Source organism: Macadamia integrifolia, chromosome 2 (genome assembly GCF_013358625.1).
Source record: "Macadamia integrifolia cultivar HAES 741 chromosome 2, SCU_Mint_v3, whole genome shotgun sequence".
Classification (NCBI taxonomy): Eukaryota; Viridiplantae; Streptophyta; class Magnoliopsida; order Proteales; family Proteaceae; genus Macadamia; species Macadamia integrifolia.
The window spans coordinates 6,599,440-6,620,954 of NC_056558.1; the positions used below are offsets into that span (position 1 = coordinate 6,599,440).

At 36.8% G+C, this 21,515-nt stretch overlaps 3 protein-coding genes across 3 annotated transcripts; 1 reads left to right on the plus strand and 2 right to left on the minus strand.

Moving 5' to 3' along the window:
• Positions 1 to 2,069: 2,069 nt before the first annotated feature.
• On the minus strand, positions 2,070 to 7,343 carry LOC122094696 (probable LRR receptor-like serine/threonine-protein kinase At3g47570). Its single transcript, XM_042665296.1, has 3 exons — positions 4,661 to 7,343; positions 3,977 to 4,401; positions 2,070 to 2,303 (listed from the first exon to the last, which is right to left on the minus strand). Exons 1-2 carry the CDS (start codon positions 7,341 to 7,343, stop codon positions 3,980 to 3,982), a joined length of 3,105 nt encoding a protein of 1,034 aa, XP_042521230.1. The 3' UTR covers positions 2,070 to 2,303; positions 3,977 to 3,979.
• Positions 7,344 to 13,810: 6,467 nt separating this feature from the next.
• LOC122094711 lies at positions 13,811 to 16,354 on the plus strand. Its single transcript, XM_042665320.1, has 2 exons — positions 13,811 to 15,863; positions 16,017 to 16,354. The coding sequence occupies exons 1-2, from the start codon at positions 13,811 to 13,813 to the stop codon at positions 16,352 to 16,354; spliced, it is 2,391 nt and encodes a 796-aa protein (XP_042521254.1).
• Positions 16,355 to 18,557: 2,203 nt separating this feature from the next.
• On the minus strand, positions 18,558 to 20,540 carry LOC122094732 (probable LRR receptor-like serine/threonine-protein kinase At3g47570). The gene is made up of 2 exons (XM_042665339.1): positions 19,496 to 20,540; positions 18,558 to 18,820 (listed from the first exon to the last, which is right to left on the minus strand). Exons 1-2 carry the CDS (start codon positions 20,538 to 20,540, stop codon positions 18,558 to 18,560), a joined length of 1,308 nt encoding a protein of 435 aa, XP_042521273.1.
• Between the last annotated feature and the right edge of the window lie 975 nt (positions 20,541 to 21,515).

Sequence of the window (21,515 nt, forward strand, 5' to 3'; positions counted from 1 at the left end):
TGTCGATCGGATCACACACCAATCCCTAACCCTTGATCAGACACAAAGGTATAGCCATGGAGAAAACCCAGCGGCAGCAGCATGAAGCTTTTCTTTTTTTTAATTGTCAAAATCGTCTCTCTATGATGAAAGCTCTCCTTTATTTATAATAATGATGGGGAGGGTTTACAAGTAATAGTAACTCAAAGTTACTAAATCTGAGTTACTAAAAATTGATTACAAGAAGTTACTAAAAACTAGAAATTAGAATCTAATGAAAATAGAAACTAGTCTAGACAGAAATTAGAAACTAACAATGACTTGAAATTAGAAACTAATTTAGGTACTGAAATTAGAAACTAAATAACCCCATCTAAAAAGGAAACTAAAGAAAAGGAAACAAATCACTGAATCCCGTATGCAACCTTAGAACCCCTAGTTTAGACCCATAAAAGTAGCCCAATACATTCCAAACCACATGGACTGAAGGCCCAACACGTATACAACCCAACCCTAAGCTTATTCCTAATAAAACAAGCCTAGTTTGGAGAAGAATCTACATCACTCCAACTAACACTAAAGCTTAGGGTCACCAACCATTGGAGCACTAAGTAGAGCAACAATTTAACTTCAATTCAATAAAGAAAAAATAGTCCAACTGTTCAACTTGGCCAGTTACCTTGCCTTTAATAAGCGTTATGATGCTTTGAAATAAAACCCACTACTTCTTAGTTCCCTAAATGCATTATTTCTCTTCCTTTGACCCAAAAAGACAAAAAGTTTAGGAATTCTTAAACTATTTAGTTTACTGAAAATCAAAATTGGGAACTACTTTCTAAGAAGCTAAGACTCCGACTTCCTTTAATCTAAATTAGAAATTTAGCAATGCCTATGAGTGGTCCGGGGGTGGGGGGAAGGCTGTTGAAAAATTGAGGTGTTCTCAGCTCCCACAACACCTTCATTACTGATGATGAGACGTACTTCTGAATTGCTGTGTGGTTTAACAGATACTAACAAAATTGAAGTGTATGTATATATATATATATATATATATTTTCAAGAAACTTCAAAAACGCTTTGGGGAGGGGAATGTAAGCAATATGCAATTGGTTTTGATGTGTGGGATCAAACTTACTTGTATTTTAGGTGTTTTTTCTTATGGCCTGTTGAAGAAAGGCATGTAGAAGCACCTTTTGAGTCAGCTGCATGATGTGTAGTCAATTGGTGGAAATTGTGATCTATGGTGCATTTTTCCTCAAACGCAGTCTGTTCTCACATTAAGGAAATATTTCAGAACCTTTCACCATTTGATGATACAAAATAAGGACCCATCAATGTAACAAAGACAAAAAAAATCACAACTGGACTCAGTTTAGAAAAGAAGCCAAACTGAATACCCTTACTTGGTAAAATTCATAACTGTTGAGACCATGAACCCTGGTTTGTGGTATGTGTCCATCCACTAAGCAATCCAGAAAATATGTTGATATGCTTATGTGCATATATGGTTGGAAATTCTCTCTAGTTAAGGCGGAAAAGAATTATATCCAAATCTCTAACTTGTGATTCTAGAAGAATTAAAGACGACAAGAAGTGATACCTGTATCAAATACTATTAATGTTCCTTAAATAGATGTAAATCTGATAGTCTCATAAAATCCAGAAGAAATTGAGATCTAGTTAATAAACCAAAAGATAAAGTTCCTCAACTGGTTCTGTTTCATGATGTTGATTGTAAGCTATTTGTTAAGCATACCAAAGAACATGTAAAGCCCCAAGAATTGAAACTATTGGGCTATGTAGAACAACTTGACAGTGGTAATATGTATCACCACTTATTTGATATTGGTGCCGTGAAGATGCATTTCTAGTTCCATTCTGTATTTGTGGTAGAAATGTTGAATATTCCATGAAGCGTGTGCGTATATATATATATATATATATAGGGCATAGAATGTTGGTACCTTGGATTTTTTTTTTTTTTTTTTTTTTTTTTTGAGGGGGAAGATTGGTAGGGAGTCCTCTACTAGTAAGAGTTTAATGGATTCATCTTGTTTGCTTCAACAATGATTGGTTTCACCTCTAGTATTATCAAAATGAAATTGTATATATAGCATTGTCTCTTTGTGTGGAGTTTGGCCCAAACCAAAAAGGGCACGTTCCTGGACAATCTATTTCATATTTTCCAAAAACAGAGATATCTCTGTCCACTTCGGGGAGAAATGTTTCTCTCAAATCTGCTGTGACTTTTTTCTGTGACTCCATCTTTCCGGCCATATCTTCCTGTCTCTTTCCCTCTGTACTCCAACTAGTGAACCCAGCCCCTGCATAAAATAAATGAGAAATTTTATGAGAGAGGCAAGACTAAACATGATTTGCAGAGTGGCTTGTATGATAGAATCAAAATAATAAGAATCTAGAAGCAACACATTAATCAAGTGTAACTGACATAAAGATACTGAGATAGATGGTGGACTACATGGATCCATGGATCCATGAGTGTATATACAACAACACAACTTAGCCTTATCCCAACTAAATGGGGTCGGCTACATGGATCCATGAGTGTATATATATATATATATATTAAATAAAAAAAAAAGTGAATTTGAGACATCCCACTCACGAATCGGCAACCCAGATCTTAGCCCTCCACGTAGCTCTGTTAGATGCCATACTTGGGTGAAGACTTAACTTTTGCATGTCTCTCCTTACTAACTCATCAATGGTCGTACAATGAATGATAAATGCATCTGCAATAACTTAAGTGTTTCACCAACAGAAAAAGGGTGACTCAAACCAGGAATGGGAAAAGGGAAAAGAACGAAAAAAGAGGGTGACAAGACCATGAAAGTTAACATCAACTACAATAAAAACCGACAAGCATGAGTGATAAAGTGTAAGGAGGTTCAAGGGAAGACTCCTCATATATGACAAGAGAAGAATAATAGTCTAATGGATCATATCTTTCTTTCTTTTTTGCTAAAAGATAATTATTAGAAGGAACTAAAAAAAAAATTACAAAAAATGAAAAACCTTAAACCTTATCAACCACAAAGGACACACAACCGCAGATAGATCCCCATCTTCGGCATTGCCATCAGCAGGAACTCTATCCACTGATTACTGAAAGTGAAATCTTGTTCTAGAACCCACATCAGTTGCAAGCTCTTCTCCGTGATATGAATTGGAAATGCAATCGATGAAGACAAGACTCCAGTCTTAGTCATATCTGAACCATAGATAGAGCAGAAAGATGCAAGAGCTTTTTTTACTTATGCAATAGAAACCTTACATAGCCTATCAGTGGGAACCCCCATTACATCTTACAGAACATTGATGCCCACTGAGACTTTCTATCCCAAACATAAAGAGACTCCCCTAGGAAGGTTCTCTCAATTCTGAGTGGAGGCCTGCCATGCCCCTCCTGTGTAAACCAAATTCAGTGTCCAGGTAAATAATCGATCTAACACTCCTTTTACCATTGAAAGTCTCTGAACAAAAAATGCAACAAAGAAAAACATCAAATGGGTATCTCTGTCAATTCTACCATTTGAACATCATTGATTAAAATTCCCTTTGATTATTTTTACCGAATTTATCGGCATCCAATGGTTAACTCTCAGTGGGCATTTCCAAAGGATTTTTTTTTTTTAAAAAGAACAAGAAGAAAGAAAGACAAAAAAAAAAAAAAAAAAAAAAAAAGGAAAAGGGAATAATCAACTTCTTTTCCCAATTGGAAATTACCTGAAATATATGTCTTCCTGTTGAAAACAATATGAAATATTTTGATTTCTGACCTAGGCCTTAGTTGAAGAGCCAAGTAACTAAAAGAGACTACAATGATTCACTAATGTTCCATTTAGTTGTTTTCGGTATCCAAATTACTAAGATTAAAAGCATAATTAACTCAAACAAAAGAAAAAAGTTCCAGCTTCGCCAACAAGTACAGAAAAACTCAAATTTTAAAGAACTGATGACTTAGCATTGTTCATACCTGTTAATATTGTTCATCTTCCCTGGTGTGCCAAAGTCCAAGATAAATTTCCCTGATTAGATGTAGCTCTTTGACCACGTCATTTATGTCCATTCGATCCCATGGTGATTCAGCTGAGCAGGAAACTCCAATTCTAATAACTGAATTAAGACACTCTTGCACTCTATCTTTCATGCATCTTTGACTTCTAGTGATGCTGGTCACAGTTGTTGCTGCTTCTTCTTCATCTCCTTCCACGGGGAGAAGTGATGTTTCAACGATAGCCATCACTCCATCATGCAAAGCCATCTCAGCCCAGCAATGAAGATTAAAGTTATCTTTGAACATTTCATGAGTAGGCCGCTTCCCTGTAAACATCTCTAGCAAGAGAATCCCATAACTATAGACATCACCATGCATTGAAACATCAGCACCAGCACCATACTCTGTAATTTATCTATCTTAGGTTAGTACTTTTATAACTAGTAAGAATAGGAGCAGAATATGTTGGTCTCAACTAGAAGAATAACTATTTTTTGGTAAATCAACTGGAAGAATAACATGACATTGAAATATTAATTAAGCCTTAAGGTTTTGCAGTGGAATAGGTTAGACAAATATCAAAATCATAATACTAAGGTAAGATCAGTCACAACTTTCAAAAGAAGTGGAAAAAATTACTAGATCAATGAAAGAGGTACTCACCTGGTGCAATATATCCAAGGGATCCCTTTATTCCGATTGAGCTTGTGTGATTTTGAGATCTATTTGTGGTTACTGAAAGAATTCTTGATATCCCGAAATCACCCAAATGTGCAGTCAAATCACCATCGAGAAGAATATTGCTTGGCTTTAGATCACAATGAATAATTTGCATATGACAATGGTGGTGAAGATAATCCAATGCAATTGCCATATCAATGGCAATATTCAATCTTTGAACAAGATTTAAATGTCCTTGTTCATCTTGTAAGCCATTTGTATTTGGATGTAACCACCTCTCCAAATTCCCACCAGGCATGAACTCATAAACTAAAGCCTTAAAATCATTGCCTTCAAAATCTATACTTGAACAAGATGTTAAGATTCTTACAAGATTACGATGCCGGATGTTTCTCAGGGATTTACATTCAACCATGAAGCTCTTGGAAGCACCTCTTTGTCTAATGTTGAGGACCTTTACTGCAACAATAGTTTTCCCATGATTGAGAACTCCTTTGTACACATAACCAAAACTCCCCACTCCAATCAAATTTGTAGAAGAAAACTCATTGGTAGCTTTACGGAGTTGAGCATATGAGATCTTAAAATGACGACCCTCTATCAAAGGTAAAGTGGATTCTTTCTTTTCTTTTCTTCTTCGATAGGTAATGAAAAAAAATGTCCCAGCAATCAAACATAGAGAGCCCCCACAACCACATAGGACGATTATTATCTTGAAAACATGAGGCCTACCATCTTCTTTTGATTTTTGAGTTTTGCATGTTGGCAAATGAAGTTCTGATATACCTCCACAAAGCTTATTGTTTCCAATGACTGAAACTGCACTCAAATTTCGAAAGACTCCATCTATTGATACTTCACCCTCCAAATGATTAAATGATAAATTTAAGTATTGTAACAACTTAAAAGTTCCCAAATATTTAGGGATAAAACCAGTGAAGTTGTTGTGTGAAATATCTAAATATTGAAGACCTCTTAGAGAACTCAGAGACGATGGTATAGATCCTTGAAATAAGTTTTCCTTCATAAAAAGGTACTCTAGGCTTGTACAAGCACCAAGGGTGCTAGGAATTTCCCTAGACAACATGTTCTCAGAAACATCTAGGATTTCAAGATTAGTCAATCGACCCACTTCCAAAGGTAGAGAAGAAAAAAAAGAATTTCTACTCAAGTTTAGCTCTATTAACGTGTAAAGATCAAATATCTCTCTAGGGATGGTACCATTGAAACTATTACCGGAAAGGCCCAAGCGTAACAAATATTTGCATTTTCCAATACTTGAAGGTATTTTTCCTTGCAAGCGATTGTCTCCTAAATAGAGCTCAATCAATAGTGTCAAGTTTCCAAGAGAAGAAGGGATTGGCCCTGTGAATCTATTCCCAGATAAAGAGAGTTTATGAAGCAGCTGTAGTCTCCCAATTGAATTCGGAATACTTCCTTTTAGTAAGTTACCAGATAGGCTCAAGAGTTGTAAGCCTACAAGGTTCTCTATCCCAATTGGGATGTCTCCAGATATTTGACTTTTTTCCAGTGAGAGCCCTGTCAATTGGGTGGATAAGTTTGCTATGGATTTGGGGAGCACACCACTAAACCAATTATCACCAAGCTCCAAAAGTGTTAAACTACTACAGTTGGTCAATGTGTTGACAAAATTCAGGTCATCTGCCTCTCCACTTCCCAGATGATTTGAGGCCAACGAAAGCCGAGTCAGTTTTGATAGCCCTCCAAAGTTAATGGCCACTTTCTTAGTAAGACTATTTCCACCAGCTAAAAGTAGTTCAAGTTTGGACAAATTGGACACAGAAATTGGAATTGGTCCATGAAACTGGTTTCCCAAAACAGAAAGCCAAAACAGATTAGGAAGAATGAAGCCTAAATTTGATGGAAGACTCCCTTGAAGTTGATTATATCCGACATCAAAAACAGTAAGTGAGGAAAGATTGTATATAGTGGCAGGGATAGTACCAGACAACTTATTTCCAGGAAGCGCAAGAATCTTTAATCTTGTTATTTGGCCAAGGGTATCTGGAATACTTCCACTAAAATCATTGGATGCTGCAGAAATGGTATCAAGGGATGAAAGATTCCCAAAGGAAGCTGGGATTTGTCCTGTCAGTTTATTGAAATGGAATGAAAGGTCTTGAAGCTTAGACAAGGAACCAAGTTTTACAGGAATTTTCCCCCCAATGTTGTTGAAACCAAAACTGAGTTTTATAAGGTTGGAGCATTGTGATATATTGGGTGGGATTTCCCCTTCAAATGAATTGTTGTATAGGAATAAATAATGAACCCTAAACAGAAAGCTTACTTCATGAGGGATTTCACCATAGAAGCTATTGTTGTAGAGAGAAATCTCTTGAAGGAAACTGAGGTTTCCTATATCTGGAGCCATGGATCCCACCAACCCACAGGACCGTAAACGCAAGGCTCTCACCCTGTTTGGATGCCGATGACCTCCACATATAACGCCTGGCCACTCGCAATAGGGGAGAGAGTCATTCCAAGAGCTCACAACATGAAAGGGATCATTGGTTATGCGAGCCTTGAAGGCCAGCAAAGCTAGCCGATCCGTTTCATTTGTCAAGCTCATGCAACTGCTGCACCAGAGAAGAAGAAGAATGGCATTAACAGTGCAAATGGACAATAGCACCAAGGCAAAACCCATCAATGTAGTAGTAGTAAGAGGAGGAGGAGGAGGAGTTCTAGAGTTGGGTTTATGAAGTGTGTATATAAGACTCATCAATAGCAATTTATAGCCTCGTCAGTTGCAATTTAGACTTTCACGCTAGAAAACCCATCCATTTTTTGGCTCCTCTCCAATTAATTGGACGTTCAATTAGTGATCCAAGGGTTAGGTAAACTCTGGACACATATTCCAATACATAGACATGTATTCTAATTAGTGACCCAAGGGTTGTGAGGACCCAGACACGCATTCTAATGCATGAGCGCGTTATGTATCCCTAGAGATTGGGAAAACCTCTAGACATGCATCCTATTACATGGGCAAATATCCCAGGTTCTCCCAGCCCTTGAATCACTAATTTGGGGGCCAATTAATTAATGATGATCTTTTTTCCAACAAAAGTTGAGGCAATGAACATCTTATGCAAATTAAAGTCTTGTCTACAAGGAGGAAATCATCACCGTAATTCATACGACTACATAATTTCATAGGCAACTGAGTCAATTGATAGCGAAACTGTGACATCGAAGTCAACTCTCTCTACGTCTTTTAGCGATAACATGAACAATTAATCAATGAAACTAAGTCGACAATTGATAATGAAAGTGTGACATAAAAGTCTTAAGTCTCACTTTGTGTTCTTAATGCCATGACAACAACAGTCAATCCTGTTAGTTGGAGAACGGATATCCATTTTTGAATTGTTTGAGGAATTTAACTACTCAACCATGTACATGTTTCATCTTCACCTATTTCTACCCCCAAATTTCAATATGACTACCTTCACAGGGAAATGAGTCAATTGACAACGACAGTCAATCCTGTTAACCTACTATGAAGGAATCAATTGAGGCTTTCATCGTTATTATTAACCTCTTGCTATAGAACTATAATATCTCCACGCTTAGAGATGGATAATTACTCATTTTACGCCAATTTTGTAATAAGACTTAAGGTTGTGTTTGGTAATCATCCTGTTACAGAAATGACGTTTCGTATCAAAATCATAATTATCCGTTTCTGTGTCAAAATTTCATTTTGAAATGAAAATCAAACCAACATATCTCGTTTCTTGCCTTCTTTTTTACCCGATTCTTTCAAAAAACGAACCACAGACACCAAATGGAAGATTCCGTTTTCTTATTCTCATAAAACAAAAAAACATCATAAACATTTTTCGAATGACTACCAAACGCAGCCTGACAATAGATGTTTAGGGGTGTTTAAGTCTATAGCCAAAGAGGCTATGGAAAAAAAACAATCAATATATAAGTCTATATGGCATGTATGACCAGTAATTAGTCTTTCTTTCTTGTTTTTATTTGAATTAAAAAAATAAATAAATAAATAAATTTGAGCCTATGATCCAGCTTCTTACGCAAATCATCAAAGTCCTCAAGAAAAGAGTCATCACCGTATGAAATGGGATTACATTTTACAGGCAGCTGTGACATAAAATTCAATGTACTTTTTTGTCTTGTACCTTGACAGCAATAGTCAATCCTGCTACTTGGTGGCCCACTTTCATTAGTCTTATAATGTAGAGGTTGAATTGTGAAATAGCCCATCAATAAGATTTTATTTTATTTATTTTTTTAACGTGTCTCTACATTTAGACATCGTGGGTGTAAAAAGATCACACTGAAGATGTTTGTATATATTCTCCTATTGGTCACGTTGGTTAGTACACACTTGCTTTAGAGGATAGTGTTCTTCATTTTTTTTTTCCCTTAATGGAAAAGGTAATTTTTTGGAATTGAAGGCCGATTCACTTGAGACTTGCACAATGACATCAATAGTTGACAGTGTAGAGTTTCATTTGATTGTAAACTTCTTTGAATCTTACAAAGAACGTCAATAAAATTGATAGACAGAAAAAGATTTCCGTGTTTTTGTGTCAAAATTCCATTTTGAAATGAAACTCAAACCAACATTTCTTGTTTCTGGCCTTCTTTTTGACCCAGTTCTTTCAAAAAAGGAAAAAACAAACCACAGACATCAAACAGAAGATTCCATTTTCTTGTTTCCATAAAATGAAAAAACACCAGAAACATTTTTCGAATGACTACCAAATGGAGTCTAACAATAGATGTTTAGGAGTGCTTAAGTCTATAGCCAAAGTGGCTATGGAAAAAAAAAAAAAAAAAATCAATCTATAAGTCTATATGGCGTGTATGACCAGTAATTAGTCTTTCTTTCTTGTTTTTATTTGAATTAAAAAAATAAATAAATAAATTTGAGCCTATGATCCAGCTTCTTTCGAAAATCATCAAAGTCCTCAAGAAAAGAGTCATCACCGTATGAAATGGGATTACATTTTACAGGCAACTGCGACATAAAATTCAATGTACTTTTTTGTCTTGTACCTTGACAGCAACAGTCAATCCTGCTACTTGGTGGCCCACTTTCATTAGTCTTATAATGTAGGGGTTGAATTGTGAAATAGCCCATCAATAAGATTTTATTTTATTTTTTTTTAACGTTATCCTATAACGTGTCTCTACATTTAGACATCATGGGTGTAAAAACATCACACTGAAGATGTTTGCATATATTCTCCTATTGGTCACGCCTGTTAGTACACACTTGCTTTAGAGGATAGCCTTCTTCATTTTTTTTTTTTCCTTAATGGAAAAGGTAATTTTTTGGAATTGAAGGCCGATTCACTCGAGACTTGCACAATGACATTAATAGTTGATAGTGTAGAGTTTCATTTGATTGTAAACTTCTTTGAATCTTACAAAAAACGTCAATAAAATTGATAGACAGAAAAAGATTTCCATGTTTTTGTATCAAAATTCCATTTTGAAATGAAACTCAAACCAACATTTCTTGTTTCTGGCCTTCTTTTAAGGGAAATCCCTTAAAAGATTTCCGTGTTTTTGTGTCAAAATTCCATTTTGAAATGAAACTCAAACCAACATTTCTTGTTTCTAGCCTTCTTTTTTACCCAATTCTTTCAAAAAAGGAAAAAAACGAACCACAGACATCAAACAGAAGATTCCATTTTCTTATTTCCATAAAATGAAAAAACACCAGAAACATTTTTCGAATGACTACCAAATGCAGCCTAACAATAGATGTTTAGGAGTGCTTAAGTCTATAGCCAAAGAGGCTATGGAAAAAAAAAAAATCAATCTATAAGTCTATATGGCGTGTATGACCAGTAATTAGTCTTTCTTTCTTGTTTTTATTTGAATTAAAAAAAAAAAAAAATAAATAAATAAATTTGAGCCTATGATCCAGCTTCTTACGAAAATCATCAAAGTCCTCAAGAAAAGAGTCATCACCGTATGAAATGGGATTACATTTTACAGGGCAACTGTGACATAAAATTCAATGTACCTGACAGCAATAGTCAATCCTGCTACTTGGTGGCCCACTTTCATTAGTCTTATAATGTAGAGGTTGAATTGTGAAATAGCCCATCAATAAGATTTTATTTTATTCATTTTTTTAACGTGTCTCTACATTTAGACATCGTGGGTGTAAAAAGATCACACTGAAGATGTTTGCATATATTCTCCTATTGGTCACGTTGGTTAGTACACACTTGCTTTAGAGGATAGTGTTCTTCATTTTTTTTTTCCCAATGGAAAAGGTAATTTTTTGGAATTGAAGGCCGATTCACTCGAGACTTGCACAATGACATCAATAGTTGACAGTGTAGAGTTTCATTTGATTGTAAACTTCTTTGAATCTTACAAAGAACATCAATAAAATTGATAGACAGAAAAAGATAGGCCACTCAAATCATCCTGTTACTTTCACTCTAGAGAACGTCCATTGCTGAATTATTTAGGGGCATTAACAACTTGCCATATATGCTGTTTCGTAGGTAGGACCACTTTTTGTCTAAGGGGACCACTTGCTCATCTTAATTGGGTTTGGGAAATTAAAGGGAACTTTCTTTTGATTCAATGATCCCCTAACCCATTATTTCTTTTTTCTCCAATTAGGGAAGAAGCTCCCTTTAATTTCTTCCACTGAATATTCAATGCCTAGTTTCTGACCCATATTTCAATTTGTTTCTTCTGAGCTGGAACATGAGGCCCAAAAGTGTTTTTATCAAGTTTTGGAGTATCCATTGACCAAATTGCTCTTCTTTTTTGGTGTAGACCATTTTACTCTTACATCCTATTGGTTGGTAAGAGGTGAATTAAAATAAAAATTTCATTGCTGAAGTGAAATTGAATAATAGAAAAAGAATTAAAAGAAAAAATGAAAATATACTTTTCAATGGAGATATATATTTACTTGAAATGGAATTTATCTTGGGCTCAATGTCATCCTCAGGATCACTTCATTTGCTCCCGCATTATCCCTCTTTGACATGAGGAACCTTGTTTCTAAGAAACATCTTTGGATCTGTATTTTTATGTATCTGTACAGCACTTTTTTTTTTTAATTGGAGTCAGTCCGGTCCAATCAGTTTATTCGGATTGGAATCGATTGTGACCAATTTCGATCTTGGATTTTTCTAAGTGACCAATTCTAGGGTTTTCAGGACCAGTTCGTTGGCTTTTCACTAATGTTGTCTTGACTCATGACCCAATTTCACTCTAATCTTCCTAACGCACTCCATAAAACCCAAATTTTTTTTTTCAAATTAATAATCAATATTATTCTACAATCTCCACAAATATATAAAATTACCTCATTAAACAATAACAGAAATTCCATCAAATAAAAGTTCACATCTTGATGTTGTCTGACTGACTGACGGCAATCTGGTGCTAATTAAAAAGCTTCAACCGAATTAAAGTATTACATTTGTCCAAACCTTAAATCACATACTACTGAAAATTAATAAAATGAAACCCCATTGAAATAACATGTCCGGTCATCAATAGCTCCCACGAGCAACACTAATCTTCACTAATCATGATCTGTGAGGAAAAATGACAAAATGAGCTGCAAAGCCCAATAAAATAGAACAAAGGCATATAAAAACAATGTATAAAAGGAAAATGATATTCCATAAATCATACGGTAAAATTAATCTCATTTTGAGTCCGAAAACCTTCCAAACACTACAAAATATTCATGCATGTTTTAAAACTCAGTCTTAAATCCTTCAAGCACGAGTAAAAAACAAGTATAACTAAAACATAGGTACAGCTAACAAATAAGGATGATTGATTGCCATTGCACACAACTAGTGAGGCATCTTGTTGGTCAAACGAGGCATCTATAGTTAGTGGAAATATCACAACGACCAGCGGTCACCACTTGTCAGGGCTGGACAAAAGCAATCCTACCACCGCTGGTGGGGCATCCCTTATTTTTTTCCCTCTCCAACTCAAAACCTGTTGGGATTTCTTGTTTGACTTGGACCCTTGCCAGGTCATGATCATTACTGCTTCCCAAATCCTAGACTGCTGAATCTTCACATGGTCATTCTTAAATAAACCAAATTCAATCCATTAACACACCCATACATTCTATACATACATTTTATTTAATAATTTAATAATAATAATAATAATAATAATAATAATAATAATAATAATAATTATTATTATTATTATTATTATTATTATTATTATTATTATTATTATTATTATTATTATTTAATTATGTATATCTTTGCATAGGGTTCCTAAAAACCATGTTACTGTTGTCAAAATTACTAAGATTAAAAGCATATTAACTCAAACAAAAGAAAAAGAAAAAAAAAAAAATCAGTTTTATAAGGAAGTGATGACTTACCATTATTCATATGCCTTATTATATTTCATCTTCTTTGATGAGTGCCAACTTTAAGATAAATATCCCTCATCAAATGTAGCTCTTTGACCACATGCAGGAGGAGATTGACAGTAATGGGTTGTCGGATCAACTGTTCCGAATGGAGGCTGATGCTAAAACGGCTCTTCTCAAGGCGCAAGAGAACCATGAAAAGCTTTGGGCAGAAAAGGCGAGACTCAGGTGGTTGACTTATGGGGACAGAAATTCTAAGTTTTTCCATCTATCTGCTAAAATGCGAAGAAATAGAAATACTATCCGATCCCTCAAAAAACAGGATGGGTCAATTGTGGAAGGGCAAACTAATTTGGGTGAGTATATTGTGGAATTCTATGAGGGATTTCACAAAAATGCTCCAACAGTCGATCATCTTGATCTTTTGGACAGCATTCCGAGGGTTCTCCAACAAGTAGACATATTTCATCTAGACTCTCTTCCTGGTAATGCAGAGATCATGAAGGCGGTCTGGGCGCTTGATCCTGAAAGCTCGCCTGGCCCAGACGGCTTCTCTGGAAAATTTTTCAGGAAGTGTTGGAGCATTGTGGAAGGTGATGTTTGTAATGCGGTGAAAGCCTTCTTCAGGACTAGTCGTATGCCTAAAGGTGTTAACAATACTTTCCTAATTCTGATCCCTAAAGTGGACGGAGCTGAGACTCTGGACAAGTATCGACCATTGTGTATGATCTAAGGTGTTGGCTATGCGCTTAGAGAGATTTATCCCCAGGCTCATTTCGGAAGAACAGGGAGCTTTTCAAAAAGGGAAGCTGATCCATGACAACATTAGTGTGGCATCCGAGTTGGCGAACTTGATGTACTCTGCCACGAGAGGGGGTGGCCTTGGTCTAAAAATAGACATCAGAAAGGCATACGATACGATTTCTTGGTCTTTCCTCTTTAAGGTGATGGAAAAATTTGGATTCTCAGAAAATTGGATCACATGGCTGCATCAATTATTGGCTTCAACTAAGATTTCTGTTCTTGTCAATGGAGGCCCGCAGGGCTTCTTTGGCGTGGAGCGAGGATTGAGACAGGGAGACCCTATATCCCCCTTGCTTTTTATCATGGCGGAAGAGGTTCTCTCTCGAGGCCTGACGAGATTGACCCACCAAAAAGATATTATGCCCATTTGTGGCCCTAAAGGCGTTGTAACCCCTGGACACATCTTATTCGCCGATGATATCTTTATCTTCTCGAATGCTTCATCCAGGTATGTGGCTAACCTTAAAAATTTTCTTATGAAATATCAGGAGTTCTCTGGTCAACACATCAGCTTCGAGAAAAGCAAGCTCTTTCTAGGGAAAATTTCTCCAACTCGTAAGCAAGCCATCGCTGAGACTTTGGGCATCCCCATTTGCAGCTTTCCAACTCGATACCTTGGTGTTGAGATATTCAAGGGAAGAATCACAAAGGAGGCATTGCTGCCTGTGTTGGATAAAGTAAAGGGGCGCCTTGCTGGATGGAAAGGTAAACTTTTGTCGATGGCGGGCAGGGTGGAGTTGGTTAGATCAGTCATATCCGGTATTCCCAATCATAATTTTGCGATCTATTGGTGGCCCTCTGCTCTCCTTGTAACCATGGAAAGATGGATGAAGAACTTCATCTGGGCAGGGGAAGTGGATACCTCAAAACCAATTACAGTGAAGTGGGAGTCTGTTTGCAAACCGAAGGAAGAAGGGGGTTTAGGTATCAGAAGACTCAGAGACACGAACATGGCAATGCTGTGTAAATTGGTATGGAGAATAAAGCATGAGAAATCTGCTGCCAATTCCTTTCTTAGAGCCAGATTTGTGAAAAAAGATGGGTCATTTAATAGAGGTTGTCGGCCGTCGTCTATTGCTCTGGGCATCAGAAAGGTGTGGAAGACTGTGGAGGCAAACGAACGTTGGATTATTGGGAGAGGCGATCTAGCAAATTTCTGGAAAGACAAATGGTGGGGCCCTAGGTCTATTCTTGAGGAGATTCAGACTCCTGACCTCCCTCCCCTCCCTTGCAATGCTAAGGTTTGTGATTTCATCAGGAATGGCGAATGGTCACTTCCAGAGGTCTGCTCTCACTCTCTCAGACAAATTTTCCTTGCAATTAAAGAGGTGAAGATTCCCAGTGCCCAAATTGAGGACTTATGTATATGGCAGCTATCTCCTCTTGGTTCTTTTACTACATCGTCAGCGTGGGAGGATATTAGAAGAGTTGCTCCGGCAGTGCATTGGAACTCTTTGGTTTGGCACAATAACCTCCCTCCAAGAATTGCTACTTTTGGATGGCGACTAGCTCATGAGAGACTCCCAACGGACGAGCTTATAAGGAAAAAAGGAATTTTCCTAGTCTCTCGATGTAGCCTCTGTGAGCAGTACGAAGAAAGTATGGAGCATATTTTCCTTCACTGTCCTTTCTCCAGAGATATTTGGGAGAAATTCACCTCTTGTTTCGCAATTCGATGGTCTGAACATGAGTCAATTGATAGCTTATTTCAGTGGTGGAAGAGGAAATCAAGATCGATCAATTTAAAAAACTCTTGGATGATAGGGTTTACCATCATTGCTTCTCAAATCTGGAGGGAAAGAAATATCAGACGGTATGAAGGAAAAAAGAGGAATGGGATCTACTCATTTCAATACATCTGCCAGGATCTTGCTCTATATGCAGGGTCTTCTAAGGGTGAAGTGAAATCGATTGTTGATATTATGTGTTGCAGAAAACTGGGGCTGAAGATTGATAACCCAAAGATTGTGCCGCCGCTGGAAGTTCATTGGTGTAAGCCACCGGATCAGTGGATCAAAATTAATGTTGATGGCAGTTCATTGGGAAACCCGGGTCGCGCAGGAGCAGGGGGAATTGTTCGTGACAGTAATGGTCAGGTTTGTAAGGCTTTCAGTACTTTTTTGGGTGTTAAAAAAATATATGAAGCTGAATTTAGTGCTGTCATGGAAGCAATATTGGTTGCTATGAATATGAACGCAAGGGGCTTGTGGATCGAGTCTGACTCCGCAGCTGTAGTGGCTGCAACGCAGAAGATGCATATCCCTTGGTTTGTTTTACAAAAATGGCGGTTTGCTCTCCCATTCCTTCAGTCCATTACATGGAAAATCACCCACTGCTTCCGTGAGGCGAACACTGTGGCAGATTTTTTGGCAAAGAAGGCAGCAAAATCGGGAGCCTCTGACTACTCCACCACTTTTCCCAGTCATGTATTAGATGATTTAGAAAATGATGCTTCGGGTAGGCATAGTTTTCGCTTCTGCTAGGCTCTTGCTTGTACACTCTGCTGATGGCTATGCCGAAGGTGGAGTTTGCAAGTGGCTGTAGTGGTTGCGAGCCTGCTTGATTTTCTTTCTTCTTTGGATGTATTTTTTCCTTTATTTCCTTCAATAAAATCATCCTTTAGCAAAAAAAAAAGACCACATCATTTATGTCCATTTGATCCAATGGTGATTCAGCTGAGCATGCAACTCCAATTCTAAGGACTGAATTAAGGCACTCTTGCACTCTATCCTTCATGCATCTTTGAATTTCAGTGATATTGGTTACAATTGATGTTACCTCTTCTTCATATTCTTCCACGGAGACAAGTGACGGGTCAACAACAGCCATCACTCCATCATGCATAGTCATTTCAGCCCAACAATGAAGATCAAAGTTATCTTTGAACATTTCATGAGTAGGTCACTTGCCTGTGAACATCTCTAACAAGATAATTCCATAACTATATTTTTTTTGCTAAAGATTCGTTGTATTAAGAAGAAATAAAGAATGTACATCCCAATATAAAAGAAAAAAAAGATATCACCACCACCATACAAGAAATAGACTAAGATAAAATTTGACCAGCCCCACCTTCGGCATTGCCATCAGCAGGAAAAAGCCCCCTTAAATCTTAGTCGAAATAAAAATCTATAAGTTCATAAAGCGATATCTTGGACGCTGGTTAGCATCCAAATCCAATTCCATTGAAACCAACCGAGGCCAAGCTTCCACTGGATACGACACTTCAAATCTCGCTGATGATTTTGCCAAAAAATCAGCAATCACATTTGCCTCCCGGTAACAATGCGTCACCTTCCAATTTATTGAATTCAGGTAAGATAACAGACTCCTCCATCGTTGTAGAGCAAGCCATGGAACTAAAACTTTAGAAAGAAGGATTACCACTGCCGTAGAATCGCATTCAATCCAAAGATGCTGAAAACCATTTATCTTTGCCTATTCAAGACCAGCGATCACTGCCAAAAGTTCCGCTTCAAAATTTGTTCTGATACCGACATGTTCTCTGTAGTTCAAAAGGCTGTCCCCCTTCTCGTTTCTGAAAATACCGCCTGCTCCGGCCTTCCCTGGATTACCCAAGGAGCAACCATCAGTGTTTAGCTTAATCCATCCTGAAAATGGGAGACACCATCGAACTTCAATAATCTCTCTACGAGTTCTTGTTACCCGAGGAATTCCTATTCTTCTGAAACATCACCATGCGTTGAAACATCAGCACCTACGCCGTACTCTGTAATTTATGCATCTTAGGTTATTACTTTTATAACTAGTGAGAATAGAAGCAAAGTCTATGCTCTCAACCAGAAGCATACAAAATAACATAACATGCATCTCAAGAAAAACATAGGCTCCCCTAACATTTGTAGTTGTGAATCTAAATACAACAGCTCATTTGATGGCATGATATCCAAGTATTTGATTTCATGACTTTAATGTGGCATCTGTCCACATTAATCTATGTACAAGGAAAACTACAGACCCCTATAGGCTGAATATAATTCTTTTGAAAACCACAGTTTCTAGCTTATGGCATTCATGGTATAATTTGATTACGGTAAGGAGAGATGCAATCAAAACTTTGGTGTAAAGATAAAAACACTCAATATATCATCTAAGCATACACACCTTTATAATATTTTTATAATATTGATTTTCAATTATTTGAGAAATTAAACTTTCTTTTCTTTAGGAGAGGGCTAAACATGTCACATAATGTATATGAAAACAGTAGTTATGCCTTAAAGTTTTGCAACAAATATTAGAATCATCGCACTAACATAAGCTTAGTCACAACTTCTAAAGAAGAAGAAAAAACCATACTAGATCAAGAAAAAAAGTATATTACCTGGTGCAATGTATCCAATAGATCCCTTTATTCCAATTGAGCTAGTGTGATTTTGAGATCTACTTGTGGCTTTTGAACGAATTCTCGATATCCCAAAATCACCTAAATGGGTAGTCAAATCACCATCGAGAAGAATATTGCTTGGCTTTAGATCACAGTGAATAATTTGTGTATGAAAATGGTGGTGAAGATAATCCAATGTTGTTGCCACATCAATGGAAATATTCAATCTTTGAACAAGGTTTAAATGCCTTTGTTCATCTTCTATGCCCTTTACATGTGGATGTGACCACCTCTCCAAATTCCCCCCAACCATGAACTCATATACTAAAGCCTTGAAATCATTGCCTTTGAAATCGATACTTGAGCAAGATGTTAATATTGATTGATGCTGCCTCTTTTTCATATTTTTCCATGGAGACAAGTGATGGGTCGACAACAGCCATAACTCCATCATGCATAGCCATCTCAACCCAACAATGAAGATTAAAGTAATCTTTGAACATTTCATGAGTAGGTCGCTTGCCTACGAACATCTCTAACAAGAGAATTTCATAACTATAGACATCACCATGCGTTGAATCATCCACACCCGCGCCATACTCTGTAATTTATGCATCTTAGGTTATAATTTTATAACCAGTGAGAATAGGAGCAAAGTCTACGGTCTAACAACTGGATGAATAAAATAACATAACATACATCTCAAGAGAGGTTAGGGAGTCTTCAAATTTGTACTTATAGGTTTATCACCCCACCCCCCAAACAAAAAAAAAAAAAACATTCTTATTTTGTTCATAGAAGAAACATAGGCTCCTCTAATATCTGTAGTTGTGAATCTAAATACAATAGATCATCTGATGGCATGATAACCAAGTATTTGATTTCATGACTCTAATGTGGCATGTGTCTGCATTAATATATGTACAGGGAAAACTACAGACCCCTACAGACTGAATTTATAATTCTTCAGAAAACCACAGTTTCTAGCCTATGGCATCACAGTATTATAATTTGATTACAGTAAGGAAAGATACAATCAAAACTTTGGCGTAAAAATAAAAGCACTCAAAATAACATCTAACCATACACACCTTAATTATTTGAGAAATTAAAATTACTTTCATTAGGAAGGGGCAAAAGATGTCACATAATGTATAAAAAAATAGTAGTTATGCCTTAAAAAATTTTGCAATGGCGTAAATAAAACAAATATTAGATTCATCTTATGAAGGTAAGATCAGTCACAAGTTTATAAGGAAGAAAAAAAGCACATTACCTGGTGCAATGTATCCAATAGATCCCTTTATTCCAATTGAGCTAGTGTGATTTTGAGATCTTCTTGTGGCTTTTGAAAGAATTTTTGATATCCCTAAATCACCCAAATGTGCAATCAAATCATCATCGAGAAGAATATTGCTTGGCTTTAGATCACAGTGAATAATTTGTGTATGACAACGGTGGTGAAGATAATCCAATGCAGTTGCCACATCAATGGCAATATTCAATCTTTGAACAAGGTTTAAATGCCTTTGCTCATCTTGTATGCCATTTGCATGTGGATGTAACCATCTCTCCAAATTCCCACCAGGCATGAACTCATATACTAAAGCTTTAAAATCATTGCCTTCAAAATCTATACTTGAGCAAGATGTTAAGATTCTTACAAGATTACGGTGCCGGATGTTTCTAAGGGATTCACATTCAGCCATGAAACTCTTGGACGCACCTCTTTGTTTAATGTTGACGACCTTTACTGCAACAGTAGTATCACTGTTATTGAGAACTCCTTTGTACACAGAACCGAAACCCCCCACACCAACCAAATTTTCAAAAGAAAATCCATCAGTAGCTTTAAGGAGTTGGGCATAAGAGATCTTAAGATGACGACTTTCTATCAAAAATAAAGTGGATTCTTTCTTTTCCTTTCTTCTCCAGTAGATAATGAAAAAAAGTGTCCCAAAAATCAAACATAGAGAGCCACCACAACCACATAGGATGACTATTATCTTGAAAACATGAGGCCTCCCATCTTCTTTTGATTTTTGAGTTTTGCATGTTGGCAAATGAAGTTCTGGTATACCTCCACAAAGCTTATTGTTTCCAATGACTGAAATTGCACTTAAATTTCTAAAGACTCCATCTGTTGGTACCTCACCCTCCAAATGATTAAATGATAAATTTAAGTTTTGTAAGGACCTAAATGTTTCCAAATATATTGGAATAAAACCAGAGAAGTTGTTGTGTGAAAGATCTAAATCTTGAAGACCTCTTAGAGAACTCATAGAAGATGGTATAGACTCTTGAAATAAGTTACCATCCATAAAAAGGTGCTCTAGGCTTGTACATGTACCAATGGTGCTAGGGATTTCTCCGGACAATATGTTCTCAGAAACATCTAGGATTCCAAGATTTATCACTTGACCCACTTCAAAAGGTAAAGTGCCAAAGAAAGAATTTCTACTTAAGTTTAGTTCTTTTTTTTCGCTAAAGATTCGTTGTATTAAGAAGAAATAAAGAATGTACATCCCAATATAAAAGAAAAAGAAGATGTCACCACCATCATACAAGAAATAGACTAAGATAAAATTTGACCAGCCCCACCTTCGGCATTGCCATCAGCAGGAAAAGGCCCCCTTAAATCTTAGTCGAAATAAAATCTATAAGTTCATAAAGCGATATCTTGGACGCTGGTTAGCATCCAAATCCAATTCCATTGAAACCAACCGAGGCCAAACTTCCACTGGATACGACACTTCAAATCTCGCTGATGATTTTGCCAAAAAATCAGCAATCACATTAGCCTCCCGGTAACAATGCGTCACCTTCCAATTTTTTGAATTCAGGTAAGATAACAGACTCCTCCATCGTTGTAGAGCAAACCATGGAACTAAACCTTTAGAAAGAAGGATTACCACTGCCGTAGAATCGCATTCAATCCAAAGATGCTGAAAACCATTTATCTTTGCCTGTTCAAGACCAGCGATCACTGCCAAAAGTTCGCTTCAAAATTTGTTCTGATACCGACATATTCTCTGTAGTTCAAAAGGTTATCCCCCTTCTCGTTTCTGAAAATCCCGCCTGCTCCAGCCTTCCCTGGATTACCCAAGGAGCATCCATCAGTGTTTAGCTTAATCCATCCTGGAAATGGGAGACACCATCGAACTTCAATAATCTCTCTACGAGTTCTTGTTACCCGAGGAATTCCTATTCTTCTAGCACATATCAGATCCGGGATGGAAAGGGGTTTCCCAAGATGTACACTAGAAATCATACAAATTTCTCCTTTCACTCGAGCA